The sequence below is a fragment of the Pseudochaenichthys georgianus genome, chromosome 20, assembly GCF_902827115.2.
Source record: "Pseudochaenichthys georgianus chromosome 20, fPseGeo1.2, whole genome shotgun sequence".
NCBI classification, from domain to species: domain Eukaryota; kingdom Metazoa; phylum Chordata; class Actinopteri; order Perciformes; family Channichthyidae; genus Pseudochaenichthys; species Pseudochaenichthys georgianus.
The window spans coordinates 11,951,089-11,970,010 of NC_047522.1; the positions used below are offsets into that span (position 1 = coordinate 11,951,089).

General features: G+C 40.4%; 1 protein-coding gene across 1 annotated transcript in view; it reads left to right on the plus strand.

The window, feature by feature from the left end:
- The window catches only part of LOC117466050 (E3 ubiquitin-protein ligase HECW1-like), a 181,245-nt gene that overhangs the window by 60,894 nt on the left and 101,429 nt on the right, over window positions 1-18,922 (plus strand). The window contains exons 2-3 of the mRNA XM_034109176.2: window positions 6,115-6,436; window positions 8,016-8,123. Of these exons, the coding sequence (XP_033965067.2) occupies window positions 6,115-6,436; window positions 8,016-8,123 (430 nt within the window). The remainder of the gene's footprint in view (window positions 1-6,114; window positions 6,437-8,015; window positions 8,124-18,922) is intronic.

Consider the following 18,922-nt stretch of genomic DNA (forward strand, 5'->3'; position numbering starts at 1 on the left):
CACAACTGCAGAGCTGCAAACATTGCAAACAGACTAAGTTCTCCAACACCCAGTTGTCTTTGTGTATTTTGTGAATGAAGCGCCATCTCATGGTTAAATCCTGTAATTGAACAAATGGGGAAATTGGGCAACGCCCTCTAGCAATTTGGCAACACCCCCAGCCACTGGGATCCACTGGGCTTTTGACTGGGACACACCCATGTGAGTCCGATCTGGAGTGCTACATCTGTATATAGGCTAGTCATTGATAGTTATTCATGTTATCAAATGTGGTATTCTCTCATCTGTCCATCACTTTAACCAGATTGTCAAAGAACTCCTGCCATGCAGGAAAGATGGTGGGGTGTCTTAAAAATAATAGAACCAATCTAGACCTAAAAGAATATAATTGATTCTATAAAGATACTGTATTTAGCTACACAAACCAGTTAACATTGGCTGACCTACTGAATCATGTGATCTCTTGGACACCCTACCCGCTAAACCCTTTCTCGTTTCAGTTGTTTGCATAAGGAATGTTGTTGTTTCTTCAATGTTTCAAACATAAAAAACAAATCAGTTGTGTAAAACTACATTAAAAAATACAATGTTATACTACAGAGAATTAAGTTAGCTTCCATTTACCCCAAAGCATTAGGCTCACTTTGCCCCACAGCTACTTTTTTGGAAAAGTCAATCAAGCTAATCTTTAGTAAAATGATTAATATGGTTTTACACCCTGCTAAATAACCGACACGTTTGATACATATTGTCAGACCTGGATAAATTAGCTTTGACATAAAAGTAATTATATTAACACCTTACTATTACCACCTTACCACTATTTCTATTTGTATTGTTGTTTTTTTATATTTATTTGTTTATGTCTTGTAAATGTCACTGTCTTGTAAATGTCACTGTCTCGTCAGTCCGCTCGCATTCTAGCATTCCACAAACATTGCTTAAGACTCAAGAATGACCAGAAGATATTTGGAGTTTTGAAGGTCAAGGCAACTGTGACCTCATGTCTCAGGGACACCCAATGGAAAAAAATACTTCAAATTTCAGAAAGAAAATTATCCACATTGAGTTTCTTGAGTTTAAATAATAAATTGATTTATAATAATATTTTTCAGTATTTTAAAGCTGCCTTTAAATCCTACACTCCCCAATGCAAAGAGCTGATACTTGGTGACCAATTATAATCTCTTTATTGTATCTGTTTAGGCTAATCGCAACGGCTTGATAGGTGAGTTTCATCTGAATGTGATGGCTCACTCGTAGTCAAGGCTCATCTCTAGACAGAGATAGAGTAGCAGAGGAGCAGAATCTCCTGACCAACTAAAGGCGCATCTGGTTGGAACAAAGAGGCTACTCATGTCACAATTAACCTAGCCTTTTCTAAGTTTTACCAATAGCAAGGTAGAAACCCTCTGGTATAGGAAACCTTTACCTGACTAACAAAGTGAAAAACATGATTTCAATTTGAATTTAAGTGTAACAATGCATTATTGGGATATATATTTTTTAAATCCTCTGGAGCAGAGAGAGGAACTGTGGATTATTGTTATTGATTAATGCATCAGTGTTTCTTAGGGTCAACACTAAACTCACAACTTGAAATGAAAGCGTTTAGTTTATTTAATAAAAGAGCACATGTTCAATGTGAAAAGTGACAGTAGTTATAGATTATTTGCAATTTGGTGCTATATATATATATAAAAAAAAAAAAAGTAATACAAAAAAAACCACCTTGAATTTCAGGGGGGGCGCGGGGCTCCGTTGGTGGGGAGCCAACACTGCAGTCTAAAGGGTCATAAGCTAGCATCCTCTCAATAACTGGTGTTTTGTTGAGTTGGGCTAACAACACTGAGAAGGCTCAATAGTGTGTTCCGATTCCAGAACAACCCTCACTTTACCTGAACCCACACACTCAACCAAACTTCTGTAGCAAGTTATATTCCCTTGAATCTACACTATAATCAGATACTGTCATCAGCTCAAAGCATGCTCGCTAACAACAACAACAACAACAACAACAACAACAACAACAACAACCAGTTAACAAGATGTCAAATTAACTTGCTGCTCAATCCACACAAAAACAAACACTTATTCTCAGCTACAGATGTAGCGCTTCATTTCAGACGCCTACCCGTGCGGGTCTGTGATCTGCACGGGGTGGGCCCCTGCTGAAAAGGAACCCCCCCCCCCCCCAGGACTTGATACGCCCCCTTGATAAATACATGTAATTGTAATGAAACCAGCTGCAATGGATCATGGATCCACCAGGGGGAGCCGTGAAAAGCTGCCACACTGGAACTCATGTGAAATAAACAGCTGATAGATCTACAGGTATCTGATCGGATATTTGTTAAGATCCATATGTCACGGATAGGATCATATTCTAAGCTAAATAAGAGACATTTACAAAACATTTACAAAACATCACCATGTTTTTATTTAACAAAATAATGTTGTTTAATTCACGTATAGGTGTAAGTACAAAACCATCGCTATGTTTTTTCATCAGGAAATGCAGCCCGGCTCAAACAAACGATTTTCAATCATCATCCTCACGATCATTTAATGTATCATATGTTCACGAATTGAAATTAATGCACTAATACTAGTTTAATCCACGTGAGTTCACAACAACAAAAATAATCGCTTTGTTTTTATATCACATCCGACCGGAGGAAAATGCAGCACGGCTCTCACTACCGATCATCCTAATCCCACGGGCAAATAATAATATGTACAGTGTTAATAGTTTACTGTATTATTAGTGTCTAATATTACTGCTATAACAATCACACATTGAGTTGTTAAAATCAGACCGTTGTTTTTTTTTAAACAGTCTGAATGAAACGGCAGCTCTCAGGTGATCAGGTGTGTGTTTACCATTGTTGGGACTAACTTGTTACAAACTAACGCATTACTGTAACGCAACTACCTTTTGCGGTAACTAATAACGTTACTAGTTACCTATTCCCATTCAGTAACGCCGTTATAGTTACTGTGATTTAAATGGATGCGTTACTGCGTTACATTATGTGATGGAACTGAACCGAATCTCCCTGCGGATGTAGCTTACAGGCGAATACAGCGATGTCCTCTCACAGTACCATGGAAAAGTGAAAGTAACCAGAGAGGAGTGATGACTGGTTAACGCGGGGTAACATTTCAGGGTAAGCCAATCAGAGACAGAGTTGGGCAGGTCTTGCCTTATGGGGAAAATACACAGACACACAAACACTTGCTAACACACACACATACACGGCAACGCTCACTACCAGCACACACACACACTATGGCAGATGCAAGTATCAGCGAGAGCAGCAGCGCATTTACAACTTGGAGATATAACCACTATTTTCAATTTGTGGGGATAAAAGACGCACAAAATATTATGGTCAAATGTAAACTGTGTGCAGGACAAAAAGCATTGTCCACATCGAATAACAGCAATGCCAATCTCCTGAAGCACCTAACTAATGTACATGAGGCTATAAAACTAGTCGCCAAAGACCCCACCGTCTCAACCACCGGCAGTGACCCAGATGGAGCAACACCAGCATACTAACCTAACTAGCATGTACAAAACCAGCTACATACTGTAACCACCGATAGTTTCAGATCTCAAGCGTCTGTAAAGCTACCCAAATATTTCTTCAAATTGGTTAGTTTGGGGTTTTTCTATACTTCATACTATTTATCAGTATTTCTCACTGGTGGTCCGTGAGTGACCCCTAGTGGTCCGTGAGTATATTTGTAAAATGTCCCATTTGAAATTATATATTATACAGTACATTTTAAGTGCTTCTCAAACTGTTTAAAAATGATTAGTATAGAGTGTAGCATAGATGTAGCATATGATGCATATGCATAAAAGGGCAGATTGGCAATTTGTGTTCATAATTTAATAAAAATATGCCTGGAATGACATATGTATTTAAAACAAATCCATGACCAAGGTTGGTTCAATCACTGCTTCATGACAGTTATTGAAAACATATGCAAAGATATGAAGTGTATTTCAGTAAATTCTCCTCGCATGATAACTATCTCAACTTTTACCTAACCCTCTGACTGACAGAAGCTTTGTACTGCTGACATATATGCACTTTCTCTCTTATTTATTTATTTAACGTGATAGGCTTAACCGTAGGGAGGCTATGTCTCAGTGGGCTAATGCGTTGATCTTCAGATAATGGGAGCACAAATCATCCCCACTGCAGTCAACATGGCGTTGTGTCTGACTCTGGGCAAGACACTTCACACCAAGTTGCTCCTGTGGGGATTGTCCACAGTATGGACTGTATGTAAATCACTTGGGATAAAAGCGTCTAACAAGTGACATGTAATGTAATGTGATTCACCAATTTATTCATTATTAACATTTAATATTGTGTATTCTTTGGATATTCTATTGATTGTATTTGTATTGTTGATTTAATGTGTGAACGAAAAATATAAAGAAGGTCACATAAAGCTATCATTATTATGCTGTTATTTGTAACATATTGTTGGAGTGGTAAGCAGGCCTATTGTTTTGAGTTAGGTGGCCTGTGAGTGTTTTTGTATTGGTTAAGTGGTCCTTGGTTTGAAAAAGTTTGAGAAACACTGCTCTATAAAGTCTAGTTTTAGGTATCAAATCATAATTGGGTATTCACCATTAGTAAAAAATAGTGATTGGTGGATCAGGATAACTGGCTCAAGTAGTAGTGATTTATCATCTTCTTTTTTGGTTGCTAGTTGCACACACTCTACGTTTCTTACAGAGTAGAATGAAAGACACCATTTTCAAGAGCTCATTTTGCCGTCAAACATGGAAGAAGGAAAATAGGTTTGAATTGTGTCCTGTTGTAGACACTAACATACATAACTGGACATAAATATTTGAGACATATTTAAAATAACAAATTACAAAAGCTTTACAGTACATATTTAAAAAAGATATGATTATTAACTAATATCAATCCATAAACACCACATGTAAAATAACAGTCCTTACTCTACACCAGGGGTGCCCACACTTGTTTGGCCGGTGAGCTACTTTTGAAATGACCAACTCACCGAGGTCTATCAACCAAAAATAAAATCCCAAATTGCAAGGGGCTGAATAACACGTTTTATTTATACATGGGATAACTACAACAACTCTATTTGGGTTCTTGAATAGAAACAAATACATGCATACATAAAACTAAAATGGCATGTTAACCTCTCTCTATTTCTCTATCTCTCTATTTCTCTCTCTATTTATTTCTCTCTCTCTCCTCTCTGGTAAGAAACACATAACAAGCAGGCTATAAAACCACTCTCCATGGTCCTGAAATCTTAAACATAAAACACAAATATAAGTACAAGGAATACAATAAACGAGTAGAACACTCAATCTAGACATCAGACTCAAATGGCTCCTATGAACTCCTCTAGTTGGAGTGAGAAACACTCGCAGTCCTCTATGTCCTTCCTGAGTTGCTGGGTCAAATCCTCAGCCATGACTTCACAGTGACGTGTGACTGTGCTCCGTGATAATTGGACGGCCTTGATAGCGTTTACTATTTCTGTTTTGTTTGTGTAATCCCAAAACAAGGCGTCTGCTGCTTCTACAAAGGCTTCTTTCACCATCTCTCCATCTTCAAAGGATTTTGTTGTTTGTCTCTTGTTTGTCTCTTTACATTCATTTGAGTTTTCCCGGCACTTGACTGATCTTGTATCGCTTTGCATTCTGGGTTAACAGACTGGAAAGCGATAGGTCGCTTTTTCTGTCAATCAAGTAAACTCCTGAATTAAGTGGCAGGGAGGCCAAGGGAGGAGGGATCAAAACCAGTTTTGTCTATTTTAACGGAGCTGGATTTTTTTTTTATTAATGACTGGTCGACCGCAGGGGCAATGCTGGTAGATCGCGGTCGACGTACTGGGCACCTCTGCTCTACACTCTGGAAAAAACGATGTACATTATTACATCTTTGGTATAGACCCTCATCTTTCCACCACTGCTCAAAGTAATCACCCTATTTGTGAGCAGGATGACTAGGTTTTCTCTGGAAAAAATGAAAACAAATGTTGCATTGAACACTGTATTAACTGATCCTTAAGCTAGAGTGACGATGTTTTTTTTTGCAGAACTTGTACCAGAATAGGTTCCTTGGCCTGGCTGCCATGGCCTCCCCGACCCGCAGCAGCCAGACTCATCAGCGCTACAAGGGTGCAGTTCGTCACAGTTACGGCCCAGACAGCTTTGCTGTCAATGGTCTGAATCAGGAGGACTTCATGATGGGATTGCCGCGGTCCACCAGTGACACTGATCTGGTCTCTCTTGACACTCGCTCCACTCTAACCATCAGCTCCTCCCACTACACCATAGCCCAGTCTGAAGACCTCGTAATCGCATGGGATATCAAGGAGGAAGTAGATGCTGGGGACTGGATTGGCATGTATCATGTCGGTAAGTGAGCTGTGACATGATGACATTGAATGTTAGAATTTGAGATAGATACAAGATAAATAATAATCATTTAACTATATTTAATGATGAAACCAGTTACCACATACAATCAAAGTTTAAATGAGTACTCATTGTCACAATGTAGATGGTATTTCGTCCCAGTTCGTTCCAATCTTCAGTGAGGCCAGACATGTTTGACTTTTTTTTTTAAAAGATAATTTGAGAAAAGGGCCACCGTTTAGCTCACTTGTGGCGCTTTTCTACTGCAGGGCCTCGCTCGGCTTAGTACGGTATGGCTAGGCCTTGTTAGGCCAGGCTCATATGCTGCATTTCCATTACAGTTTAGGAACTGGGGTAGTAACTATAGTAACGCAGTGTAGGCGGAGCCGTGACGTCATCTTCAATGCGAAACACAAAACCAACATCAGCCGTTAGCTGTTAGCCCTCAGAGCTCACAGCTCCTCATATCTGTTCAGAAACTAGACAAAAGTGAAACAAGTACAAACCACAGACTGTCTGTGTCATGGCGAATACAGTCGCTGTTTTATTTATTTCTGTATAGGCCGTTGTTGTGAGTGTGGACGGTCGGAGCATATACTGCGTTAGCTTAGCCAATCTCCATTCAGAAAACACGCATTTTAAAAGGTTTTTCACCTGCCGTCTTATCTGCAGACTTGTCAAAGCATTAAGTCATGGTTTTTATTAACCGGTATCAGTATGTTGTTACTTCGGCATCATTTTGAAACGTGTATTACAATTAAATCACGGTAAAATATGTTCATTTTGTTGTAGTTGCCAGCGATTCTCTCACTAGTTTAGCATACTCAGCCCGGTTGTTGGCCCGGAAAGAACCTCGATTTTGGAGAGCCAGAAAACTGTGAAAAAGTACCCGCTAGCCGGAACTACGCCTAGTGGAAACGCAACCAAAAACGGGCCGGGCACGGCACGCTTAAACCGCGCTCCGCGTTGTAGTGGAAATGCGCCATTGGTAGAGCTGGCGGTCCATAAACTGGGCTTGGTCCCTGTTATCTTTCTTCAGCATTTAGTCATGTTGCCCTTAATTCATCACATCAAGCATATGATGTCACAACAATCAATCATTGTGAGCTGACCTGATCAAAATCCCAAAACAACTCATCTAAAACTAATTACTAAATAGACAGAGTATGTTGTGCACCTCTGATATTTTTCTGTGAAGCTACATGTTATCAAACACACATTTTAAGTTGTTAAATTGTAAAAATCCTCAGAAAAAATAAACAAGACATTAGATTCCAGCCATTGTGTTTCTGCTATACTATATGTCATTATAATGCAAATACATCAACTTGTCCAAATTCCCAAAACATTGTAATATTGCACATTTTTATTACACTAAGGTTTATACCAGTTCCTACAATATGGGGTGGCACACCTATTATTTCTAGTAGATCAAGGACAATTCTACTTGGAGAATCAATTGCAATGTATGTGACTGTAATGTAAAGTGTAGGGAAATTGCTTATAAAGAATGACTTAATCAGAGAATTATTTGAGATTGAGTAGCATTTTAGTTTGAACGGTTGTTACCTCTTCCCAGACGAGGCTTTATCGGAGAACTTTCTGGACTACAAGAACCGAGGCATCAACGGATCTCATAAGGGACAGATTGTATGGAAAATTGACTCCACCTCCAACTTCAGTGACGGTTAGTAACAAAAACACTTTTTCACAATATATATATACATATATTTACACAAGACTTGACCCTATTCAGCTTCCCAAAATAGTTTTGTTTTAGTGAGACAAAAAGAGGAGGAGGATACGGTTGGGCTTTGGTTGGAAGTGTTTGGGCTGTAGGGTGTGTGTGTGGGTGTCGGTGTGTGCGGCGAGGGAGGAGTAGCAACTGCTGCAGGGAATCTCCTCCCCGTGGCTGGGGTAGGTCTGCCTGCTGTGACGGCAAGTGGCCTGGACTCTTACTTCATGCTCCGCTGCAGCAGTTCCTGTTGGAGAGCACGGTCTTCGCTCTGCTGGAAATCGTCGGCGGTGGTGCTCTCCTGCATTAGAGCGAGATGCTGGAGGGCCTGTCCCAGCAGTCTTTCTCCTTTCGACATGGTTCTGTTCATGCGCCACCCGGATTGTCCTGTTCACCCAGGGGGAATGACGGAAGGAGATGAAGGATGTTTGCAAATAAAGGTTTATACACCTGCCACGAAAAAACAAGGGGCAACATTAAACAGTCCAAATAGAAACAAACTCCAAAATAAGGCATTGCCAGGTAGGACTTCTCTGCAAGAGACCAGAACCAGGTTGCCTGCATCCGAAAGGCCAACACTCTTGAATCCCTCAAACAATCTCTCAAGTCATTTATTTACTAGCTTTCAAACTCTGATCAACAACTACAAGAAATGTTGTAAGTAGTTTATAGAATCAATTAAAAAAACACAAACCTATACATAAATAGTAAAACCAGAGAAACTGATAATGTGGTGGTATATTTAAGCAATAGCTCACAACAGGCCGTGGTATATGCTCATTATATCAGCTTCACGCTTCGCGTCGGGCCGAACCACGCCCCTTAGCTGCTTGCTTGCACATTCTAGGCAACATTGTCGAAAGGTGATTCACGCCCATTGGCTTTCGAGTGAACCTATAACACAGCAAATGTGATTTTTAGTAGCTATCCTAATCTAGCCTAATCTATGAAAATAATATGCACTACACATCATTTACCAAACATTGTCGACATCGTAGTTCACTTGTCTTCTTGGGTGTAGATAAAAGGCAGGTGCGTCCGGGGGTAGGAGGGAGATGTATTTTTCTAACGAAGTAACGGGGCAGAACCAGGCAGTTCACACATAAATCCCCTTGTGCTCTCTTTATTTCTCGCCTGCGGGTCGTTGTGGTTTTTTGTGTGCTCATTGAACGTCAGCGTGGCATACTTAAACCCGTTTTCGTCTGTTTTGGTGGTGAAAGACGAGGGTTTGAGCTGCCGATTACCCTCATTTCCCCTGCGTCCAAAGTGCAGTTGAACGTCAAACCACACCTTGTTTACTAGCCCCTCCGGAGTTTTTGGATCAAGTACTTGCTTGATAGCTTTGAAGTCATCTTCTGTTATGGAAGAGTGATGGACTGAAGTGTCGAGTCCCTTCTTTCTCAACATCTTCACAACGCCGATGAACACATTGTTGCAAGTTGTGAACTCGGTGTCTTTGAGGAGGGACCAGGATAGACTGAGTGGTGGGTCATGTATGTGCCGGTTGAGTCCAGCACGTAGATCAATATAGCTGCTCAGGCCGTATAGTTCGCCTTTACCGTTTCTGACAGTTGCATACAAATCTCTCAAGATGTTATTTTGATTTTGATTTTGATTTGATATACTTTATTAATCCCCGTGGGGAAATTGTTATTGAGCTGCGGTTTTGTCGACGTCTGAAAGTCTATGACCACAGAATTATACTGACACCAGTCTTCAAAGCACTTAACTGCCCATTTTGTTTGCTTCACAGTGTTGTGTTCGTTTCGGTTTTTTTCTAGTTGGTCTACCTGCTCATCACATAGCTCTGCATGTCATCGTTTAGCAGGGGGCTTTTTTTCTGGAGATAGACACTTCTCCTCAAGCCACTCCTCCATAGTAAGACCACCCCGGAGGTCGAAGTTAATCTTAAATGTTTCCATGTTATGCTTTGTAAGTTGTTTCGTAACGGAAGAAATGTAAATATATTTATAAACGGACAAGTCAAATCAAGCAATCTGATTGGTCGATAGTGTTTTTGCGGACCTCTTTGATTACAGATTTGAAAACATTGTTGCTTGCTTTAAAAGTAGCACAATTAATTATGTCAAACCTTGGAAAGTATCTAGATATCCCTGCCCTAATGCAAAAGGAACTGCACACTGAATATGTTTTGCCGTTTGATGTCTATGTCTGGACCGCTGCGTAAAAAGGAGGGTTTCTGCTCCGTTACTTCTCCGCTGCTTTCTTGTTCTAGTTTGAAAAGCAAACTGCAAGCAGTTTGCTTTTCAGCCCAACGGTATACTGTTTTTCTCAGACGCGGAGGGATACTGACTTGTTGTGAAAAGTAACTTACAATTCTACCCATGGTATACGCTCAGTATATCACGGCTAAGAACCAATCAGATTGCTTGATTTGACTTGTCCGTTTTATAAATATATATTGTCTATACAGTATCTATATATACTATATTTAAAAAAAATACTATATATTTAAAAAAAACATTAGTAATAACAAGCCCCCAAATACATTAATAAACACAAAGTATAATATTAAGAAAATGCATCATAACTTAAATTAAATATTTTTGAGGTATATTATTTTACACTTAATATGGTTGTGTAAGGGAAGGAATGTGTCAAGGTTTGTGCAGTGGACTGGGAGTTAGTATGTATAAAAAGAGAAGTGAGGGAAGATTAAAATAAAAAGGCTTGGAGATGTCCCCATATTGTTGTATTGCATCACAAGGATAATAGAAGAACAACTAGAGAATGCAATTCCTGAATAAATTGCTAGTGGGAATGCTTTATGCTGAAAAGCTGACGCTAAACTGCTATGCTGAAATTTAATGTGTAAGAAGAAAGTGAAGAATTTAGATTGAAATGATACATGAACACTGGGGGCTTGAATGTGTGATGAGAGAAAAAAAGAAAACAAAAAGGCTTGGAAAAGCGACAGAATATTTGAACTGCAAACTCTTGAACTAACTTGATGGTGAATGATCTGTCGCCATGCCAACGGCATTTGATGACATCCCATAATACGCTTAGATGCGTTGATGGCTGCATCGTTACCAAACCTGTGAAGTGTTTGGTGAACATTGAAGTTTCTATTTTAGAAAAGCTGACACTGTAGTGCATCGCTGGTTTTAAAAGTGATTTATTAGAGTCATGTTTAAGATGTGCAATACTTAAAAGGTTTATAAAGGTCCTCTGAGTGTGTGTCATTTGTTAGCTGATCAAATGTTAGGGATAAATACCTTGACATATTGACTACAAGAGCTTGAATCAAACAAGCAACCTTGTATTTGAAAGATTAACTGACATAGCAACAGTCGCACGTGGTATATACTGTAACGGCCCATCCACAGACAGGCATGAAAAAAATCTTGAAAAATCTTGATGCTGGGCGTGTCTAAAGCTTGGCGATTTTTTGCGAGCAACGCGACCAACAACCAATCACATGAATCTCCCGCCCCGACATATAAAGCAATAGCAATGTTAAAACGAAGTAAACTGGTTATAAACTCCCCAAACAGGCGAAAACCTACCAGTTTCACCCACTGTCTCTGCCACCTCCCTCCATGCCTGGTTCCTCCGGTTTGTATCCCGGTAAATAGATCTGGTCGTAAAGAACCGGGTGATTTGCTACCGTAATTTCTCGTTTGGAATATGAGGAAATGAACTGCGGTCTGGCTCTCCCAGCTTGCACGCGGTTTGATTAGCTAGCGCTTGTACTGGCGGGATTTGCATAAACGGGATTTGATTGGCTGATGCCAGCTTCGAAAGCATCGGGAGCATCAAAAGTTGAACATTGCTCAACTGTTGATGCTCACGATGCCTGCAAAGCCATGCTCCGCTCCCCACAATGCAGTTTGGCGAAGATTCAAAATCTTCTACGTCACCCCATTCAAGTGAATGGGCGAAGCTTTGAAAGATTTTTTTCATGCCTGTGTGTGGACGGGCCGAAAGTGGTGTGGCTGAGTACTTTAAAGGGTTCATGAATAGAGGGGACTTGAATGTGAAATAAGAACAAGAAAATAAAAGTCTAAATGCATGAAAAAGCAGCAGAATATTTGAACTGAAAACTTTAGAACTAAAAGCATACGTCTATTTTAGACATACATGTCTAAAATATATAGAACATGTTGAAGTCTCCATCAGACGGTAAAGAATAGGCTGAGACAGTCTGTTAAACTCCAGTGACCACATCATTAGTCTGCTGCTCTAATTATGTCAATTGGAGTTATGACATCATCGTGTTCCATGACACAGGTGTTTATATTTGAGCTAACGACGTGTCCAGAGATCAAAGGTTTCCATGGTGATTAGTGAGAGGAAAGCATTGTCATTGTTCTGAATGAGAGATAAACCTGTTACATGTGAACGTTTGGTTGAAGAACCGTAACAGATATCGGTGACATTTCAAAGCGTGAAGCATGTCAAGGAACTTGGCCATCTGAAGTGTACTTTTTGTGTACTTTTGGGTTAATAATATGGCCTTTTTGGCAGATTAACTAAAGGTGTGCGGCTGCTGTGGTGGGGAAAGAGCAGCCTGAATTTACAGTGGAGTTTAATGGAGACATGTTGAAAGTTGTTGTCACTTCATGCCCTCAAGAGGCATTTTGTTTAATTATTTTTGCTTAATTTTTAAAGTTGGAATGAGGTTTCTGAGTGAAAGTATGAAGGAGCAGTTAGCAGTTGAAGAAGGAGCAGTTATCAGTTGAAGTTGCATGAAGATTGTTGTTGGATGTTATGAATGATAAAAGTAATAGCCATTGATTCCCGACCGAGCTGAACGTTTTGATGTTTGAACGGAGTTTCTGCGATATTCAATGTGGGAGAAGAAGCAGCGCAAAATAACCCGGCGGAATAATAAAGAATTCTGTGCGTAGCATAACAGATAGTTGGAATGCTGTGTCAGCATAAAGGTGGCATGTACTAGGGGTGTAACGGTATCCTTATTCATCCCGAACCGTCACGGTTCGGACGTCACGGTTCGGCACATGCAGTCACACTACGAATACGCCTTTTTTATGAGTGGGAAAAAAGTCTGTCACTCAGGGCAGTATCTATTACACTATATATTATCCAGGGGGCGGTATTGCGCCTAAAAGCCGTTTGCCAGCCGCCCTTAAACAACAAATGAAGAACAAGAAACAAACAACAAAACGAACAAAAATACAAGAAGAAGAAAAGTTAGTATGGCGATTTCAGATAACACACAGGAGCTAGAAGACCCACCTGCTTCTTTTAAATCAGCTGTGTGGGAACATTTTGGATTACCTGTGGACTACAATAACGATGGAGTGCGAGTGGTGGATCGGACGAGGACGGTGTGTCGGCGTTGTTCGACAGTGGTGCGGTATGCTCATGGTAACACACGCCAAACATGCTAAATCATATCAGAAGGCATCACCCACATTTGCCAATCACCGGAGCCCGGCAAAAGACAACAGCAGTTCAACAGCTTATCCCTGCTGTTTTTAATAAACCAACACACTCTCACTCCATAATCGTCCAGGAGCGACGTTTGGTCAGTGTCCGTGGCGTGCAGTTGTGACGCTCCTAGGCTGCTTCAGCTTCATAAAGGGACGCAAATAGCTTTCAACTGATTGCAATGTATTCCCATCTGCGGCGGGATTTGACGCTCATGGAAGCACGGCATTCGTTTGTGTCGGCTGCCCTTAAAGGCAATGTGAGCGTCCATTCTCATTGGATAACGGAGAATTGTACACCCGGAATTAAGTATTCCCCTTACTGTCGATTGATTTTACAGTGATATCTGCACTACTCATCGACTAAAAAACACCAGATTATCCTTGTTAATTACACAACATTGATTGGTTTAAATTGTGTGCAATGCTTTTGTATTTTTCCCCTTCGATTCGGAGAAACAAATATGTTTTCAGAGTAAAGGATGGCAGAAGACACTACACTACCCAGAATCCCCAGCTATCGTTTGGACTACACCATGTGCTCTGTTTGACAAACCCCGTGATAGTCCTCAAGCTCTGTGATTGGAGAGTGTGCTCCGAGGATTACCCGAGCCTCGAACAGCACTTGAAATGGGATGGAACCACGGCAGACTGTCCAAAACTGGATTTGAACGGGTCCACCGCGTCCCCCCCTCCCCCACCCCGTCCCCAGAACTACACATGCTGGCTATTCTGTTTCGCAACATGTTCTCTATCTATGGCACGTCTCTACTGGGAGTTGTAGTTTTAAAAGACGTTTTTGTATTTCCCATAATAAGAAGTTGCCAGTATTAAACTGTGTACATCCCTGGAGGTTTAGGGGATAGGAAACACTCAAATTTAAAACATATAATTAATAAATGGGCAGCATTAATATATATACACATGCCAGCTAAGGTCAGAAGAGCTTTATTTAACAGCTGGTCTTATGTGTGTGACCCCTGTCGTTAATTGATAACATTACATTACATTACATTAAAGGGATAGTGGAAATCCGCGAATTTTGGGTTTAACTTAATAATTAATAATTAAAAATAAGCATAATAAACCATTTTTTTATATTTCATGCGCCTAGTTTCATTTTATTTTCAATTTTACTGCTCCCGACCACGCCCTCTCAATGAAACGAAATACTTCGGGAATCTTCGGGTGATGACGAAAACAAAGGAAGACGGGCACAAACATTGGACGAGGCACGAGTATTTTATTATGTTTTCTGGCTGATTTAATGCATCGTTAGCCTGTACCATTGTGTACAACGCCATTTATTGCCTGTCGATTAGGCGACCGGAGGCCTCGTCATCCGATAATCCGGTACACAGTGTCGAATGTGTACACTACAGTCATCATATAGACATGATAGACTAACAGTACTGTGAGTACAGCCTACACTTGACAGGCAGCCTGGCTAGCCTAGGATTAGGACCATACTACGTCAAAAGACCGATTGGCTCTAGCTGTATATCATGCTAGTATACAATTCATTTACATTTATTCATGTAATTAATGCCCATAAGGCTGTTACATATACAATAATAAATGTGACAAGATAATTTATGTGAACCTGACCCTGGTATGTTATGAAATGTACCCTACATGCAGTCATCCTCGCGCATAGCCATAGGCCTACAGTGCATGCATGCCAACTTTTGCAATATATAATATAGCGCCTAGCGTGAGCTATGCTTAGGGACCTACCAGTCAAGATTATTTGTGCGTAGGGGTGCATCATCTGGTGCCTGGTCCTGGTCATCCTCGCCATTGCCCATGCCGTGAACTAACTCCATCACCTCGGGCTCGAACAAATAAGGACGTAATGGTCCATCGTCTGGCTCAATATTCTCACCATCGTCGCTTACTGAACCGGATTCAGATTCAGTTCCTAAAACTACATTTTCGCAGGAAAGCCGAGAGGATGTTTCTGACTCGCTATCATCACTGGATACCTCGTACAATCCTTCTTCTTTGTCTGGTATATTTGCCCTTCCACGTTCATTCTGCATAGACGCCGTGGTTTGTTATTGTTTCGTCTTCCTGAGTTTTCCTCACTTCCGGTTTGGCTGACTCATCATTTCGTTTCTAAAAAAGTTCGGGGAAGCTGCAATAAAGTGCTTCTAACATGCGTAAGGCAATTATTATATTTTTTTAATCAGGTGTGATTGTTTTGGTACGTAATTATGCTTGTATATAAGTTAAAACGAAACTATTTGTGGTTCAATTTCCACTATCCCTTTAATTGATAAGCCTGAAACATGCACTTGTCAAGGTTCAGAGGCACATTTTGCAATTATGGCAGTAGCCATCGATCAGCTTAAGATAAGATATACTTTATTGATCCAAGTTGGAACATTTGCGTTACATCAGCATGTGTAACAGTTGTAAATATACAGTGGTGTTCATTTAGTATAATCACACAAATTCTGTGTTTTATATTTAACAATTCTGTGTTCTTTATTTATTGATTGTTCAATACCTGACAAGGCCGGAGATGAAATATCTACATACATCTTATAAGAGTATAATACATTATGTATAATATCAGTTAAAATAAGTGCTTCAACATAGTTAACATTGCTGGAGGTATGCACAATATTGATAGATGACTTGTAATGCACTATTGAGGAACCTGCGACCCAAGTTTTTCATTCAATGCATAACTACACCATAGTTGTGTAGGCCTATATGATATGTCAATAAACCTTAGAAAATATTGAAAGAGATGTGCAAAATAGTCATTATATACAGTATTTAATTAACTATTAGTAGAGAATAATGAGTAATGAATATACTTTATAGGGATCCTATTAATATCTAATAATAAAAATAATGAAATGCAATAACATGCTTTAACCACTAGGTTTCCCTTTATATCAGCTGTGCACCTTTATGGTGTAAATACAGCCTATCTACCAATTGGATCAAATATAAAAGTCAGCCGAATTAGTGTTGATACTGCAAGGAGACGTATTCTGTGAAAAGAAATGTAAGATGTTGTTTAATGGCTGATATATTTATGATCCACGTCACGTTTTCAGTTCCTCATGTTTGTCTAGAAGTCTTCTCATCAGGGCTCTATAAATACAGAACTACGGCAGATATGTAATATTTAATGCAGCCGAACCGTGTATTACAATGCCGTTATGTGATGACTTTCAAAGAGAAAAGCAAGCACACTCGGAATAAAGTATTATTTTTTTTTTTTAAATGTTTTCGGTCTGTTTCCGGTATTTGTTAATGACGATGTGCTGTGAGATGTGAGACTGGAATTGCACATGGGAAAATAACGTAGGCTATCTTTAGATGCGGATTTTGTTAAACTAATATGTTTACGCTGTGGACCAACACTATACATTGACGGGGAAGGGGGTAGCAATAAAGATAACACCATTAAACAGTTACACAACATAACAGAAATAATATCGATAGCAGCGTCCCTAGCAACCACCTTGGTAACAATAAAAACGTTCTATGGACGCAATTTCCTGAAGTAATCTTCGTAATACCTAGCAAACTAAAGATCATGTACATCCACTGCACACATAATCTGAAATAACAACTCATATTTCTCGCATCAAATGACATCAAAACGCATTTTCCACCGAGAATAAAACGAAGTTCGGCCATGTTTTTTTTTTCTGCAGGGAGAAATTTGAAGATCACGTGACATAGACGCCAGCCACTAGGCTTGTTTGAGACAAGCGAGACCTGCACAGACCAGCGCAGTTGCGATCAACGTCTAGTGCGTTGCATGATGGTTAGTCATTTTGTCCGCCTTGCTCTGGAGGCCCGCCTACATGAGACGTTGAAATCTCGCGGGACAAAGACCCCCGCCGCCTTGAGAGCGAGGCGCGGCGAGGCACGCAGTTCCTCTCCACGGGCTGCGGAAGCGAAATGCTTGATGAGAAACAACTCGCTGGTATCTCGAGCAGAGCGCTCATTGGTGGTTTTTACCACGTGCTGGTGATGAAACTCTCCAATTGGCTCGGCAAAAGTTTGTTGTTGTTTTGTGTCAGTTTTACGTCACCACATCCATTCCCATTTTTCATCATTGTTCCACAATGTTTATCATCATGAAATTAATATCTTACCGTTTTCATACTTTATATATCTTAGCATATTCATACACACTGTTCATACTGCTCACAGGCTGATATCTAGTGTATTCATACCCCTCACTGTTTATTCATCATTCAATTCATTCTATATTTTATTCTGTCTATTGTGTACATTACTTTTCACTTTACTGCTTGTTGCACCTGGTTGGAAGCTAAACTGCATTTCGTTGTCTCAGTACCTGTAATATGTGCAATAACAATAAAGTTGAATCTAATCTTGAGCAGGAACAAATGTATTTACTTAGTACATATCTGACATTAACGATTAAACACATGTGTGAATTCTTTATAAATGCAAACCGAGTTGAGCCGACTCCGGAGGTGGCAGTATGCACCTTAAAGTTGTTTGCAATCCGCCAAAAAACCGAGAGAAGAAGACGAAGCCGACTCCGAGCTGTCCGATTTCAGGCGAGTTTTTTGAGACCTCCCCTGGCTGCGATCGGCTATTCTCGTCTACTTTCGAGGCGAGCTGCAACGCGTCTCAAACAAGCCTATTGGAATGAATGGTGAAAAAAAACGGGGTTTGTCAAACAGAGCACACGGTGTAGTCCAAACGATAGCTGGGGATTCTGGGTAGTGTAATGTCTTCTGCCATCCTTTACTCCGAAAAAATATTTGTTTCTCCGAATCGAAGGGGAAAAATACAAAAGCATTGCACACAATTTAAACCAATCAATGTTGTGTAATTAACAAGGATAATCTGGTGTTTTTTAGTCGATGAGTAGTGCAGATATCACTGTAAAATCAATCGACAGTAAGGGGAATACTTACTTCCGGGTGTACAATTCTCCGTTATCCAATGAGAATGGACGCTCATGTTGCCTTTAAGGGCAGCCGACACAAACGAATGCCGTGCTTCCATGAGCGTCAAATCCCGCCGCAGATGGGAATACATTGCAGTTGATAGCTATTTGCGTCCCTTTATGAAGCTGAAGGAGCCTAGGAGCGTCACAACTGCACGCCACGGACACTGACCAAACGTCGCTCCTGGACGATTATGGAGTGAGTGTGTTGAATAAACCAATAGACATGAAAGCAGAGAGACCAAAATAAATTAAAACTGCGGTCGCACTTGTGCGCGCAGTGATGAGCGGGCCCTCGCGTCCGTGCGCCTGTCGGGGAGGGTTGCTGGTCCCCCCCCTCAGTCCTCCGAAATGAGCCGTTTGTCATCCCTCTAAAT